Source organism: Microcaecilia unicolor, chromosome 11 (genome assembly GCF_901765095.1).
Source record: "Microcaecilia unicolor chromosome 11, aMicUni1.1, whole genome shotgun sequence".
In the NCBI taxonomy this organism is placed as follows: Eukaryota; Metazoa; Chordata; class Amphibia; order Gymnophiona; family Siphonopidae; genus Microcaecilia; species Microcaecilia unicolor.
Window position 1 is genome coordinate 94096832 of NC_044041.1, and position 15842 is coordinate 94112673.

At 42.8% G+C, this 15842-nt stretch overlaps 1 protein-coding gene across 1 annotated transcript in view; it reads right to left on the reverse strand.

The window, feature by feature from the left end:
• The window catches only part of INSR (insulin receptor), a 428464-nt gene that overhangs the window by 91806 nt on the left and 320816 nt on the right, over positions 1 to 15842 (reverse strand). Inside the window, exons 5-9 of the mRNA XM_030218585.1 lie at positions 12275 to 12419; positions 9506 to 9720; positions 3129 to 3255; positions 1121 to 1371; positions 190 to 357 (exon numbers count right to left, since the gene is read on the reverse strand). Coding sequence (XP_030074445.1) covers positions 190 to 357; positions 1121 to 1371; positions 3129 to 3255; positions 9506 to 9720; positions 12275 to 12419 — 906 coding nt within the window. The remainder of the gene's footprint in view (positions 1 to 189; positions 358 to 1120; positions 1372 to 3128; positions 3256 to 9505; positions 9721 to 12274; positions 12420 to 15842) is intronic.

Here is a 15842-nt window from a genome sequence, read left to right on the forward strand (position 1 = left end):
GGAAATGAAGAACTTACAGTTTTGGTGTTATAAATCCCAGGAAATGCTTTGTGATAGATGATGAATTTTACACTGGGTTGAACTACCTCTCGAAAAAGGAGAAACAAGGAAAATAACCAAAATCTAGACCCTGATATCCAGAGATGAAGGATTACAAAGAGTAAAATGGAACGTAGGAGGAAATCTTACCCTTTATACAGTAATCAAGTTCATACAGTTCATTATCCTCAAACTGCTGCTGCCAGTAGACCAGATAATGTGTCACGTTCCCATTCGGTTCAGATGGCGGCCTCCACTTCAGAATAATCTGGGATGAGGAGTTGGAAATGGAGATCGGATCCAATGGTACTGAAGGAGCTGCAATTAAAAAAGAAATGACCTGCTAAGTGAAAAGATACCAAAGGTATGGTTACAAATAACAGACAAGGACTATAAAGATTTGGAGGGACAACTTTCATTTTTGAAAGTTGTGTGTACTATAAGGTCAGCAGAATGGGACTATGCAATTTTTTTCACAACTTTGATGCTTTTCATGTTTTACAGCCTAAAAATTGCAGGTATCTAAAGTGGGGTATGTGATTCCTGGGGCTAATTACTTTTTTTTATTCATAAACGTTTCTCATTTTTAAAAGATGTAATTAGTCCATACCGGGCCCGAAATTTTGCAGGATTATGCAGTTGATCCTATCTTGTGGTATAAATATATCACATACCCCACTTTTGGTACCTTTTTGCTCAATGGGTCACAAATCAGTCTTTGAAAAGCTCTGCAAACCAACAAGTGAAGGAGGCCATCAGCACCACATCAAGGGCTGTACAAGTGATGTGGCCACATATGGCACAAATACGGACAGGTGCAAAAATTGCTCCCAGCCCACAAAAAAGACTGTATTGGCAGTGATGAAGTGGGTGGGGTAGGGATGACAGTGGGCAAGTCACAAGGCACAAATAGCTTGGTAAGATTCTTGATGCAACTCAGTGGGGGTGTAAGGTGCATGAGATCGTCCTAACCATGCACTGCTAATGTGGGAGAGAATGAACTCTGTGCCCAGTCTGTTAATCTGTACACCCTCTTCCTAAACATGACTGAAAATGCAGCAAGATTGTGCAAATTGCGTACTAGTGTCATTGGTCCGGATGTAGATAATGTCGCTCTTTGCCCCATATGTCTTCCGTTCATCAGAAAAAGTGACAAGCGTTTTCACAAAGATGGCATACTGAGTCCAGGGTTTCAGGCCCCGCAGCAGCCACCCTGCTAAGGCTTGTTGCTTCGGGTCACTTGACCGGGCGGGAGGGTCAACATCAACCACTGTCCAGCTGTTGGAGCCACAGGCATCTTGGCCGTCAAACTCAGTCACATTTTGATAGGGACTTTGACAAAAGAGAGAGAGGAAGAGAGAAGTAAGCATCATGGTTATTTTACTGTCTGTGCTCATTCCCTGGTCTTCTCCAGTCTACTATCTTCTAATTCTAATCAAGACCTGTACAAACTCTGCTCACCCCTAATGCAAGGAGAAAGAAGGAAGGTTAACTGAAACTTAGAGTAATCACTACTGACATGTTTTCATTTGTACACCCATCCCATCACGGCTCCAGGTGAAGGCAGTAACCTCCTGTAACAAGGCTCATTCACTGCTGCTCTGGAACCACCCTACAGGTGGCAGCACCAGTGCAGAGCCTTGGGACGGGAACTGAGCCTAGGTCTCCCAAACGTCAACATGCTGGGATGTCATACCTGGCTCCCCTCCCATTTCTAGCAACTTCTAGCTAAAGTCTCTTCCTTCCATCCTGACAGGCCCTAGTAATGTCTACCAACTCTAGCTCCACACCCACCTACCCAACTTATACCTTGAGTATCACTCAGATAGGAAGATTAAAACATACAGTACTTAAATTAACCATTTGCTTGGAAGAGGGAAACACAGATAGTGATGTCAGGAAAACAGATCTTGAAGGAAGTACTTCTTATCTTATAAAAAAATATTTTTCATAAGTTCAGGCAGAAGACTGGCAGATAGGCTCAACAAGACAGGCAGTTCTGTCAGCCCAAAACCCGTAAGAAGTACAGTTCAGTCTCGATTATCCATCTGGCATATCTGACAGACACCCCCCTCCAGTGATGTCATTGTGTTGCCGTTAAGAAGTGCACAAGTTCTATTCCTGTTTTCCGGCTTCACATGCTGCTGGTTAGTGTTAATAAACAATACTGTATTTTAAATACAGATACCCTGTTCTTTATGCATACAGTATGTTTTCCATGCATTAAGGGGTTACCATTGTTTTCTGTATTATTTGACTTTTCACTTAACCAACAACAGCTCAATCCAGCTTACATTGGATAATTGAGACTGACTAGTGGTGCTGTCCGCATGACAGACTAATATAATTTAAAATGAGATTCGTAGCCCACTTCAATCAACTAAATTCAAAGTAAGGAACAAAGAGTAAGAAATAAAAGGTTTACAATAATTCAGTTAAACATCTTGCTAACATAAAATCCTAACAGTCCTGAATCAAAAATATCAACTCATACATAGTCCAAATCTATTTCAACACAGAGATCTGCTGCTGATATTAATTGCCTAGATGTGACTAACATAAGTAATATCCCTTCTAGCAAATGAATGACCCCAGCCAAGTTCTAACACTATTTCAAATATATAATTAATCCACAATAAAAATCCAAACTTTGTAATTCCCACTATTTATCCCAAGCTGAAAAATAACCGGTCTTTAGCTTTTTCTTTAAAATATAATGGTTTCTCTCTAATCTTAATTCACACAGCAATTTATTCCACTCTCATGGATCTAACCCATGCTCCTTCATGCATGTTGAGCAGACACTAATGATAAAAACATATACAAGTTTCCCTTTCATACATTTATAATGTTTGAGGATTTTCTGCTGTCCCACCGTACCGAACAAAGTCTCTGAACTGAGAGTAGAAGGGGTTCATAGGGAATGAAATCAAAATTAACCTCTGAGCAGGGTGGAAGATGACATCTCAAAATCAAAGCATATTAAAAGGGTAACAGCAACAAAAATTTCCTAAAGACACCAAAACTAAAGCCATGGCACTGGGAAAAAAAACCCAGACAGAAGCTTTTCCACCTGTTTGCTGACTTACGCTTCTTTGTAAAAGAGCATGAACCCCAGAAGGTCCCGATAATCAGGGGGCCAATAGGCGTCCCACTTCAGCATGACCTTGTCATGGGATGTTCTGATGAGGGAGAACTTCAGCAGCTCGTTTTCACCTGCAGAACCAAGAAAGAAAAAAAAAAGAAAGGCAATAACCCTCATGTTTAACACACACCACTTAAAACCAATGAATGCAAGCCCTTTGCTTCTAATGGTATGTTCCATGTTAGAAAACACATTTCACCTTGTAACACTTAAAATGTTGTTTAGCCACTGTGCTAGATAATGGACCTGAAGGAAAGAGAGAGGGAGGGAAGGTTCATAAAGGGAGAGATGTTGGATCTGGGGGGTGGGAAGGAGGGAGATTATCAGTTCTTTAGAAAGGGGATGGGATTTGATATACCACCTTTCTATGGTTACAATCAAAGTGGTTTACATATTAATTTGTACCTGGGGCAATGGAGGTTTATGACTTGCCCAGAGTCACAAGGTGCTGTGGTGGAAAATAAATAAACACTTTAATCACAATTAAAGATTTTAATTGCACTGGAGTCCTATTTCTAAGGTATGTGTATTGCCTTTCTACAATATATTTATTTATTTATTTTCTGCATGTATATCCCACATTTTCCCACCTCTTTGCAGGCTCAATGTGGCTTACAAATACCGTGGTGGCGATTGCCATTTCCGGAATAAGAAATACAGAAGAATATTCCAATCAGAGTATATAGATAGTATGAATACTTCAAATGACCTCCCAATCCATGCCCAAAACACATTTCCTTGCTGCACATTTTAAATCCTGTATGCTGCTTATTTGACATGCCATTTTGTATAAGGCAGCTATTTATATGTGGAAATGACACTTAAGCCTTCTAAAATGTACCCCCAAATGCATACTCCTTGCAAAAGGAGGCTCATATTCTAAGTTGCGCTGCTGGAGATTTACCAGGGGTAGGAATGGCCAGTTCCACTGGACAAGAAAGAAGAAACTAGTCTAACTGATTTAAGATTTTGGCACCCACAGACAAGGCCAGACAGCAGATTCCAGAGGGCTGAGGTGGTGGGGGGGAGAGAGGCATAAGAGCAGAGGAAGGCCATAGTGACTGCATATGGCTCAAAAGAAAGAAAGAACATGCTCCCCTTTGGCCTGGGCATATGACACCTTTCAAATTTTGCAGCTGCCTATGTTGCATAAGTCTAAAGCTGGGCCCTGTCCTAGCTAAGAGAAGGACCCTTAAACTGGCCCACCTTAACTCTGTCCCCTTTAACAGAATGCCAACCAAAGTGCACTCCCTTACCCTACACCATAACTCTGCCCATGGGAACATCAAGATCTTGTAAATCATTTAAAAACATAGAATAAAGCATGTTCTACAAAATACCACTGCAATAAAAACTAACTTTGTGAAATTGACACAAATCGCAGAGTCTAAATTCACACACTCCTGCTGGAGGGAATCCAACCCAAAGCTTTGCAATCCAGTGTAACATTGTGATGTTGCATGTTAAGCCCTCTCAGAGGTGCTCTTATCAAAATAAGAGAGATGTCATACACATACTTAGGACAAAAGTATCCTGAAGCAGAAGCAGGAGCTGCTAGCACTCTTAAGTCCCCTGCAGTACGTCTAGTAGCGCTATAGAAATGGTAAGTAGTAGTAGTAGTAGTAGTAGTAGTGCTGTATTAGGCTCCAAGGAGTTAAACTAGGCAATGCCATCAGGAAAGTTTTTCACCAGAAGGGCGGTGGATGCATGAAATGCCCTTCTAGAGGAGGTGGCAGAGACAAAAATGGTAAAGGAATTTTAAAACAAGTGTGCAATAAACACAGAGGATTCCTAGTGGCAAAAGGGTGGTAAGGATAACCCTGCATGGAGCAACAGTTATCACCCAAAACAGTAGTGCAACTGCCTTCAGCTTGCAATGCATCTAGGCTAAAATGCATGGCATTAGAAGCATAACAAACATTGCTTGCACCCTCCTTCCTCATCAAGTCCTGGCATATACACACTCCCCTATACAACAGGCACGCACTCCCACTGCCCACACAAGCATCATCTTTCAAATGCTTTAAGCTAACTCAGGTCTGTGCACTTTCTGACAGGAGATATGCATCTGAAATACCTGATGCAGTTGGTGGACAAACCATCAGATCTAGTATGGATGATGTCATATGCAATTCATTTTGTTTTATGCATCATCTGTGATGCTGTGTTTACCCATCACTAGCATATGGACTTAAGGGATCCCCTCTGTATGTGATGGCTGGCAGCCAAGCACAAAAGGGGATAACAAAGGATCTGCTTAAAAGAATTTCAGAAGTTATTATCCTTATTAGGTTGAAAGCATTAAGCAGAGTGAAGCATTTTTTCAGGTGCAGTCTGGAAACTATCCTGTTAATTTGACAGGAGACATGTACCCTGCAGACAATATGAGCTTATATCTATGTATTATGAAGAAACTGACTTTATACTTTAAAAAGTCTGTTTAGCTATAGGGTACACATCATCGAGGACTAGCAGGAAATTCAATAATTAAATAATTAAAACCTCAAAGGCTCCAGGCAGGATAAGTATAAGGGTCGTCGTACTAGTTTGTTTTCCTCAATTTTTTTGATTATCAAGAAACTGATAATAGTGTAAATAAATTAGTGGCCATACCATTATTATGGCTAGTCTAAACCTCGACCAAGAACACAGAGGCTGATAAATCTCCTATTGCTTCAATCATCAAGGAGGAAATACAAGCGTACTTTAACAACTATATCTGCTTTTTCCTTGCACAATTACACAGCAATTCTATAACTTGGTGCCTACACTTACACACCACTTACGCTTGTCAGAGGCGCCAAAATTGGCAGTTTCATGTGTAAGTGGGCTACACACTATTCTATAATGAGCGGAGTAGAGCGGACAGATGTGAAGCGTTTGTTTACACTTTCAAACAATAATAGAACCAGGGGACACAAGATGAAGCTAGAACATGGTAGATTTAAAACAAATAGGAGAAAGTTTTTCTTTACTCAGCGTGTAGTTGGACTCTGGAACTCGTTGCCGGAGAATGTAGTGACAGCAGCTGGCCTTACGGAGTTTAAGGGGGGTTTGGACAGATTCCTGAAGGAAAAGTCCATTGAACATTATTAATTTTTCTTTTTTGGCGGGGGGGGGGGGGGGGGGGGGGTTGCCGGGTTCTTGAAGCCTGGATTGGCAGCTGTCGGAGTCAAAATGCTGGGCTTGATGGACCCTTGGTCTTTTCCCAGTATGGCGGTGCTTATGTGCTTATGTAAGTGCCTTAACGTGTAACTGGAAGGGGGGTGTATACATGGGCATGGGTGGGTTTCCCACACAGGTGCATAACATAGAATATTAAAAGTTACACATGCCACTTGGCATATTTAGGTATGCCAATTTACACCTGCCATTTAGGTGTGCCAATTCAGGTTTACACTAAATGGCATCTTGATGCACAGGTGCCATTATAGGATCGACATACCTACCTGGAGTCGGCCAAGGAATTTCTCTCTTAACTCACACACCTTTGAAAATGCAAAATTCAGTTACTGCCTTCTCCAACCTAACCCCACCTCTGAGTCTTGTCTACGTTTCCTTGGGGCGAGGGGGGGGGGGTGAGCAATACGTGCATTGTTGATTGCCATGTATACTCTTAAGTGGGGAGAGAAGGTGAATAACTTTCATACACCCAAGACACATGGATAGGCTTTTGAAAATTGCATTCATGATAAATCTTACTGCAAGCTACAAGAAGTAAGAAGAAATAAGAGTTTCAGTCACTGCCCTCTTTTGACACCTAAAAAAACCCAATTCAAATCTCTTCAAAACAGTATTTTTCTCTTCTACGCAACCTCAGCTAGCAAGATGAAAGCAATCTACTGGCTAAAAATAATTTCCCCCTCCCACAAAAAAAAAATTTATAGCACCATGTTTTCTGTAGCAGAGGGGAACATGGTTCACCGCATTTAAAAGAAAATTACAACCTGTGGACTCTGTCCGTACCAGGTAAATGAATAACAGCAGGCTAAGATAAATATGCTATATTTTCAAGTACAAGATATTCCAGGCTACGGTTATATGGCATATTTACTACAGCCATTCGTGTGGGTTAAATGGGTTCCTTGAATGAAAAAAGGGAATCAAGGAAATTTTCAGAAACAAAACAGTGCACATAAAAAAACAAAAATAAAATACTAAAAACAGTGCTAAAGATTCTCCTTGTCTGGTTGCTTTTGGAGGTAACAGTAAAAGGGGAAGAAAGCTGTAAAAGATATATAAAAACCAACCAGAATGCAGGGGTTATACAGATCAGCAAAGGCTTCGGGAAATGGAGCGGGGACCTCTGTGTGCAAAGTGATGCACATTGGGAGGAATAATTCAAATCATAGTTATTTGATCTTAAGTTCCACCCTAGGAGTTAACACCCAAGAAAAAGATCTAGGTATCATTGTGGACAATCCCTCGGATTCTATATAGTGCGTCTACAGATATTGGTGCAGAGTCTAACAATGTGCATAACTTAACAAGCTTAACAAGCAATAATGAGCATTAATTGGCATTGATTAGAATTTAGGTGCACAACTTGCTAAGTGTATTCTGTAACAATGTGCACTGAACTTCTAATATGTGCAGGCAAAAATGGGTGTGTTATGGGCGGGGAAATGGGTGTTTCATGGGCGTTCCAAAATTTAGGTGCCTAGTTATAGAATATGGCCTAGTGCGCCTGAATCTACGCACAGGGATTTACACCAAGGTTTCACTGGTGTAAATGGATGCGCGTAGATTTAGGCACTGAAATATGAACTAAGCATATTCTATAATCGATGCCTAAATCTAGGCGCCGATTACAGAATACGCTTAGTCGGAACCGATTTCAATGCTGATCTTTTAGGTGCCACAAATAGAATCTCCTCCAATATGCTGAAGTTTTTTGGCCAGTGTGTGGCAGTGGCCAAAAAAACAAACACAAAGCTAGGAATTATTAGGAAAGGGATAGAAAAATCACTCCATGGTGCGACCACACCTTGAGTATTGTGTGCAATTCTGGTCGCTGTATCTTAAAAAAAGATAAAGCAGAACAGGTTCAAAGAAGGATGACCAAAATGATTAAGGTTATGAACTCCTCTTATATGAGGAAAGGCTTAAGAGGTTAGGGATCTTAAGCTTGGAAAAGAGACGGCTGAGAGGATACGATAGAGGTCTACAAAATACTGAATGCTGTAGAACGGGTAAACGTAAATTGATTTTTTTTACTCTTTCAAAAAGTACAACGATTAGAGGACACTCAAGGAAGTTACATGGTACTACTTTTTAAACGAACAGGACAAGACTTTCTTTTCTTTTCTCATTTGTGTGTAGGGGAGATTCGGAAGAGACAGAACTCTCCCGTTCTTGGTATAACCGATTTGCTATATCTAGTGGAGTTCTCTAGGAGATAGGGGTTGTTATTGATTGCGCTAACCTGGGACTGAGCATAGGGGTGGGAAGGGGGGGGAGGTGGGGGGAAAACTGAGATAGACTTAATGACGGGCTGTACAGTATCCTATATAATAATTCTCACCTCCAACGTTCTGAGGCTGCCTGGGACCATGGCTCCCGCCGGAGGTGGTCTGCTTCATGGAGTAGATCAAACTGACGTCAGCAGCAAACAGCGACACAGGCAGGGGGAGGAGTAGCAGCCAGGGGGAGGAGTAGGGAAACACACGGAGCGTGTTTCCCTATTCCTCCCCCTGCCTAGGAAACGCTCCAGACTGGCTGCCAACCTCCCGACCCACCTGCGCACACTAACCGCCCTCAAAAAACCGCCGCTGCCCGTCCTCTCCTCTCCGGATTCTGACTGACGGAGAGGACGAAGAGGAAGGGCGGCGAGACGGCAAGCGAGCGGCTGCGGCGACTGTCCAATGTGCAGGAGGCGGGTGAGGGCTCAGGGCGGGGGTCCGGGTCCACTCGCGATTCGGAAGGGGGGGAGGGAAAGACCAGCGGGTCCGACTCCTGCGCATCCGTCATCCCCGTTCACTCATAACAAAGCAAGCAAACCTATGAGATGCTGCAGGATGTTTAATAGACAGGAGTGGAAGACAGCACAGCAAGTCTACGGTAAGCAAGGAAGCCCATTGTTTAATCTCTGTTTCCACTCCCCTACATAGCCATCATTGCCTGGCTGTTAAATAGTGCTGAATATCAGGGGGATAGTCTTCTGAGTAGGTATAAATTTGTGCATCAGCTTATGGGGGCTGGATCTGGCACCTTTTGGGAGTTCTTATACAAGAATCTTGATATAAAATCCCTCTTATAATGTCTGTCTATGAATGAATTTAAAAGTTAACTCCATGTATGCTTAAAGTGCACCATCCTTACATGAGGCCTGGTCACCATTGCTTTTCAGGTTTATATCGTTCCTCTCCTGGCGTCCCTTTGTGCCGGAGATCTCTTCCATCTTGTGGATTTCAGATAGACAGAGTTTGGGGTTGTAGTGAAAGAAGAGCTTGCCCTGAGCGATGGTAAGGTTGTGCTTGCTCCAATCCCACAGCTGTCTCAGGTTTGGATTATCCAGTGCATAGAAGGAATAATTCCTGGATGAAAGAAGAAAAAAAAAAAAAGGACTCCTTACTATCAATGTGTCTTATTGGATGCGTTATCCTCCCTGCTCCTGCATCTTAGCTAATTGTACAGACAGCCTCTAAACAGCACAGTCACTGGAAATGACTTTTTAGTCTGTTAAAGTGGTTTTCTCTCCTTACTTTTATCCCTTTTTGCTAAGGATATGCACAGACAAAAACGTTTTGGTTTGTGTGGCTTTTTTTTCCCTTATTTACAGGTGTTTTTCAGTTCAGTTCATACATTTGCTTCAATAACTTTTTTTTAAACTCGTTAGAACTTTTCCACTTGTGCAAATCAAGGGCGTAGCCAGACCTCACGGTGGGAGAGGGCCAGAGCCCGAGGTAGGGGAGCATATTTTGGTCTGCTGCCCCGCCACCGCTCCCCCCCCCTGCCGTCTCAGCCCCCCCCCCCCACCACTCCCCACCCACTGCCGCAGCAAATACCTTGGCTGGCGGGGGTCCCCAGCCCCTACCAGCTGAAGCTTTGACCAGCGCCGGTCTCCAGTGCCGCCGTGTTGCCTGCCCCACTCTGTCTTCCCCTCACATCCTGCACGCTCCTTTTAGTGAAATTGAGCATGCTCAGTTCACTAAAAGGAGCGTGCTGGATGTGAGGGGAAGACAGAGCAGGGCAGGCAACGCAACAGCGTCAGAGACCAGTACTGGACTACCCTTCAACTGGATAGGGTTGGGGACCCCTGCCAGCAAACCCAGAGGCCCACAGGAAATTTGGGGGGGGGGGCAGGGCCTAGGCCCCACGTAGCTACGTCACTGGTGCAAATCAACTGTATGCATGTTAATTCACAGGTTAATGCATGTACAATCAATTTTGAGCACACTAAGGGCTCCCTTTTACAAAGCTACGCTTGCAATTCTTGCACTGGAAATTAGACAGTCCACAGGAATCGAATGGGCTTTGTAGCATTTGCTACGTCAGAATCGCCAGCGTGGCATTGTAAAAGGAGCCCTAAAATTTTTAAGGTACCCAAATGAACAGAAAACAAATCCTTACCTTTTACCTTAGCACAAAAGGGGAAGGGAGAACCAGAAAGATGCCTAGGGTCACTTTCTTACTTTAGATTGATTTTGTTTATAAAAAGTAACTCTCATAATCAGATTCGTTCCTCACTTCCTGGCACATTGTTCTATGCTGTCTCCATCAAACTCCAGGGAAGAGAGGGAAGGATTTTGGGGGTTTTTTGCAGCTGAGCCTGGGTTAATAGGCTTTTGGTCCCATGTTCCAGCTCTTATAGAAAACTGCCAGCACCAACCTGTTTTCTGTTACCTAACTGGCCTCAGCTCAGCTTCAAGGATATCATGGTGGTGATGGAGCTCTAGAAAATCTAGCAGCGTACAGAAACAAAGCAGGAAACACTCGGAAGCGGAAAAGCTGGACCAGCAAATTTTCCATGTATATAAATTGAACTTGTTTGAGAGAAAATATTTTACTTTTGTGTAAAGCATAAAAATCTTATATAAAAATAATAAAATAAACTAGAGACTAACTTATTGCTTGCTTACATTTCATGCAATAGTTAAATCTGGCTTTAAAGAAAAAGAAAACACATAGAATCTTTTAGCAAGATTTTAAAACACAATTAAGCAGAGACAGGGCTTGAGCAATGGCTACGCAAAGATAGCTCAACACCTAGGAGATTAGCCAAGGAAGTCACAGTAGCCAAGGATTCATCAAATCTTTTTTGATCACTGTAGACAAAAGATACATGGAGGCTTGAAAAGTACCGTGTCTTCTGTTTAATATCTCAGAATTCAAAAGTATGCCAAAAAAGGCAGGTTGCAACTCTTCCCTCCGTTAGTGGAAAATTTCACCAGAGGTGGGAAAGGGAAATGGGACTTGATATACCACCTTTCTGTGGTACTTTGCAACTACATTCAAAGCGGTTTACATATATTCAGGTACTTATTTTGTACCTGGGGCAATGGAGGATTAAGTGACTTGCCCAGAGTCACAAGGAGCTGCGGTGGGAATCGAACCAGTTCCCCAGGATCAAAGTCCGCGGCACTAATCACTAGGCTACTCCTCCATTATTCTGCTAAGTCTGCCCACACTAATTTCCTGGGAGCTCAAGGAGGCAGCAGGGCAGCTTAACCATTAGGCAGACCAGGCAGTCATCTTTTGGGGGGAGGAGGGGGCGGGAGGCAGAAGAGAGTAGTTGCAGATGCAGCTACACAAACTTGAACAATGGTTTTATACCTTCATGAGTTTTACAGGTTCATTTTAGTAGTAGTGGTATCAAGATGCGTTTAATTATCAAAATCTCAGAGAGGGAGGAGTCTATGAGCATAATCTTAGTAGGGTTCAATTCTCTTGCAGCTATGCCTGTTGTTCTCATAACAGCTGGAAAGAGAGAAGCTGCAAATGTTTCAGAGGTGATGATGCAGCAGAGGCAGGTTTAATGACCGGTAACAGCTTCTCACTTTGTATACTTTTGAAACACTGCAGGATACAAAGGGTACAGTCCTTTTATGATGGCTATAATTAGAAGCAAGTGTAAACAGATACACATACCCAAATTCCAGCACCTCCCCCTTGATCAGGTGTAGCTTGCGGAAAAAGGAGAGAGACACCAAAGCATAGGAGCGGCGGATCTTTAGGTATCCTGTGATCTCTTCAACCAGCCCGAGGTTCGCTTCCAATTCTACTGCTATATTATCTGGAAAACCAAAAGATACCATCGATCAAGAACCTTGGTACCAGCATGGTCCTTGCAGTAAACAATACACTAACATGCATAAACACTTAAGAGGGTCATGACCATAAATTGATGTTATTAAGATGAAACCTTCTATCTGCCCCCTCCCTCCTTCATTTCCCACTCCCAAAGGACCTGTCTTGCTCAATCTGTAGGTTTAAAACTGGATGTTCCTCTGGAAGCTGTCAACCTATTTGATGTGTTTCCAACAACTGCTCACAACCAGGGGTTAATTTTATAAAGTCATTTTCGTGCATATATAAAAGGCCCGATGGGCATAACAGTATGTTCGTTGACATGATGATGTGTACTTTGACAGGAGGAATGTACAGGGAGTTCACAAGTAGGCATGTAGAGAATAAATCCTAGTAATTTATACATGTACTTAAATATTCTAGGGATGGACATTTACACCTGCTCTCAAGCAGGTATAAATGTCTGCCTGCAATACAAGCACGATTTTTGCCGCTTACGGTAGTATTTTATAAAGGCATTTAGGTGTTTACTATGTGTGTCTTTATAAAATAGCACCTAAAAAAGAGATAGAGCAGCTTTTCAACTAGAACCTGGGGAAAGCCAATTGTTGCTCAGGAGTGAATGGTTTGAATGAGGTATCTTTGAAGGATACTTTCAAAAACAAGGAAGTTGGGGCATCCCAATACAGAGGCTGCAACAAAGGCAAAAGAAAGCCAAAAGCTTTTAAGGAGATGAGCAGAGTAAAGATTGCAAATTATCCCTGTCAACTACTAAGCAGCTCATAGATACAAACAAAAAAGACGTTTTGAAATGTCTGTATAAAAATGCTAGAAGCCCTAGCATACCAAGGGCGGGGTGGTGGAGGCGGTCCGCTCTGGGTGCACGCAGCAAGGGGGTGTGCAGAGCAGATGTGCAGCTGTTGGCTCTGCAGGTCCCCTGCACCCTCTGATGTCTTCCTGTTCCGGGGCAGGGGACCGGAAGAGCCGACAGCTGCACACCTGTTCCGCGCACCTCCCTTGCTCGGAGGAGGGGATGCGCTGCCGGGGGGGGGGGGGGGGAGTGTGTGCTCTGCCCCCGGTGGCATCTGAGGTAGGTACGCCACTGGCTAGAAGTCTAAAAAAATAAGATGGGGGAGTTAGAATACATAGCACAAACTGAAGAGGTAAATATACAGGCATCTCAGACAACTGGGGGGGAGGACAATCAATAGGACACTGTGTGACCAGGATACAAATTATATTCTAATGAAAGTGTGGTTAGTGCTGCTTGAGAGGAGCCCAGAGGGTTAGTGAGGGCTTTCTTTGCTTGCACTGGATTCCCCCCCCCCCCCCCCCCCCCCGTTCTCTTGTGGGCAGCTGAGCTCCAAGGTGTGAAGGATCTTACTCTGCTTTTCTTCTTTGCTAGATGACACATTAGCCACTTCTCCCAATCGATCCTTTTTTGCCTTTTCTCTTCCTCCCAACAGCTGTAGCGGCTTTCAAGTATTTAAAAAATAAAAAGAAGCTGCACATGGCTTTCATACACGCAGCTTGTATGCATGTATGAAAGCCATGAAACACTGTGGAGGGCTGTTCTGGTCGAGTTGATAATCTGCGAGTGCCCTGGCAGCCATCTCTACAAGCTATATGGTAAAAGTCCATGCAGCTCATTTGCATACAATTTCTTCTGAGCATCGCTCGCTATTTCCATCTCGGTAATTTTTACCAAGGTGGAAATATTGAGTGGATGTTACCAGGAACTTTTGTGCATCAGCTCCTAAATTAATTCTTTGCTTTGGTCTTTCCTAAAAAGGATGTAAGAGATCTACCTGTGCCAGAAATGGTATTCAAGGGTGATGATACAGAGAAACTGAAACAAATCTTGGTGAACCTGGAAGACATACTGAGACAAATTGAAAACAACAGTTAATCACCTGGACCATATGGTATATACCCCAGGGTACTGAAAGAACTAAAAATATGAAACAACTGATCTACTTTAGTGATCGGTAACCTGTCATTAAAATCATCAGTGGTACCTGAAGGCTGGAAGGTGGCCAATTTAACTCCAGTTTTTAAGAAGGGTTCTAGGACTGATCTGGGAAATTACAGACTGATAAGCCTGACGTCAGTGTCGAGGAAAATGATAGAAACTATTACAAAGAATAAAATTACAGAACACATTGGCAAACATGGTTTAATGGTACAGAGTCAACATAGATTCAGCCAAGGGAAATCCTGCCTCACTAATTATTTTTTGAAGGCATGAATAAACATGGGATAAAAGATGAGCCAGTTATGTAATGTATACTGATTTTCAGAAAGCATTCAACAAAGTTCCTCATGAGAGACCAGAGTCCATAGAAAATTGAAAAGTCATGAGCTAGGAAGTAATGTTCTGTTGTGGATTGGGAACTGGTTAAAAGGTAGAAAACAGACGATATGGTTAAATAGACAATTCTCTCAATGGAGGAAAGTGAATAGTGGAGTGCCTAGGGATCTGTACTGTGACTGGTGTTTTTTAACATATTTATAAATGATCTGGAAATGGGAAGGACAAGGGAGGTTATTAAATTTTCAAATGACACAAAACTATTCAAAGCTCTTAAACCGCATGCAGACGTGAGAAATTACAGGAGGACCTTAGGAGGTTGGAAGACTGGGCATCCAAATGGCAGATGAAATTTAATGTGGCCAAGTACAAAGTGATGCACATTGGGAAGAATAATCCAAATCACTGACACTTGATGCTAGGTTCCACATTAGGAGTCACCACCCAAGAAAAAGATCTAGATGTCATTGTGGACAATACTTGGAAATCTTCTGCTCAGGGTGCGGAGGCGGCCAAAAAAAGCAAACGATGTTAGGAATTATTAGGAAAGGAATTATATCTATTTATCTACTTAACATTTCTATAGCACTACAAGGCATACGCAGCGCTGTACACCATACACAGAAGACAGTCCCTGCTCAAAGAGCTTACAATCTAGATAAGACAGGTAAACAGACAGAACAATTAAGGGTAAAGGGAATAAAGAGAGATGAGGATAAAGAACAGGGTAAGTGAGTTAGGAGTCAAAAGCAGTGGTAAAGAGGTGGGTTTAGAGTTTAGACTTGAAAACAGCTAAAGACGGGGCTAGACGTACAGGCTCGGGAAGTCTATTCCAGGCGTCAGGTGCAGCAAGAAAAGGAAAGGAGTCTCGAATTAGCAGTAGAGGAGGAAGAGATGGATAAGAGAGATTTATCAACAGAACGGAGTACTCGAGGGGGAACATAAAAGGAGACAAGAGTGTACTGGGGAGCGGCAGAGTGAATGCACTTATAGGTCAATAGGAGAAGTTTGAATAGAATACGGAAACGGATAGGGAGCCAGTGAAGTGATTTAAGGAGAGGGCTAATGTGGGCATAGCGACTTTGGCGGAAAATGAAT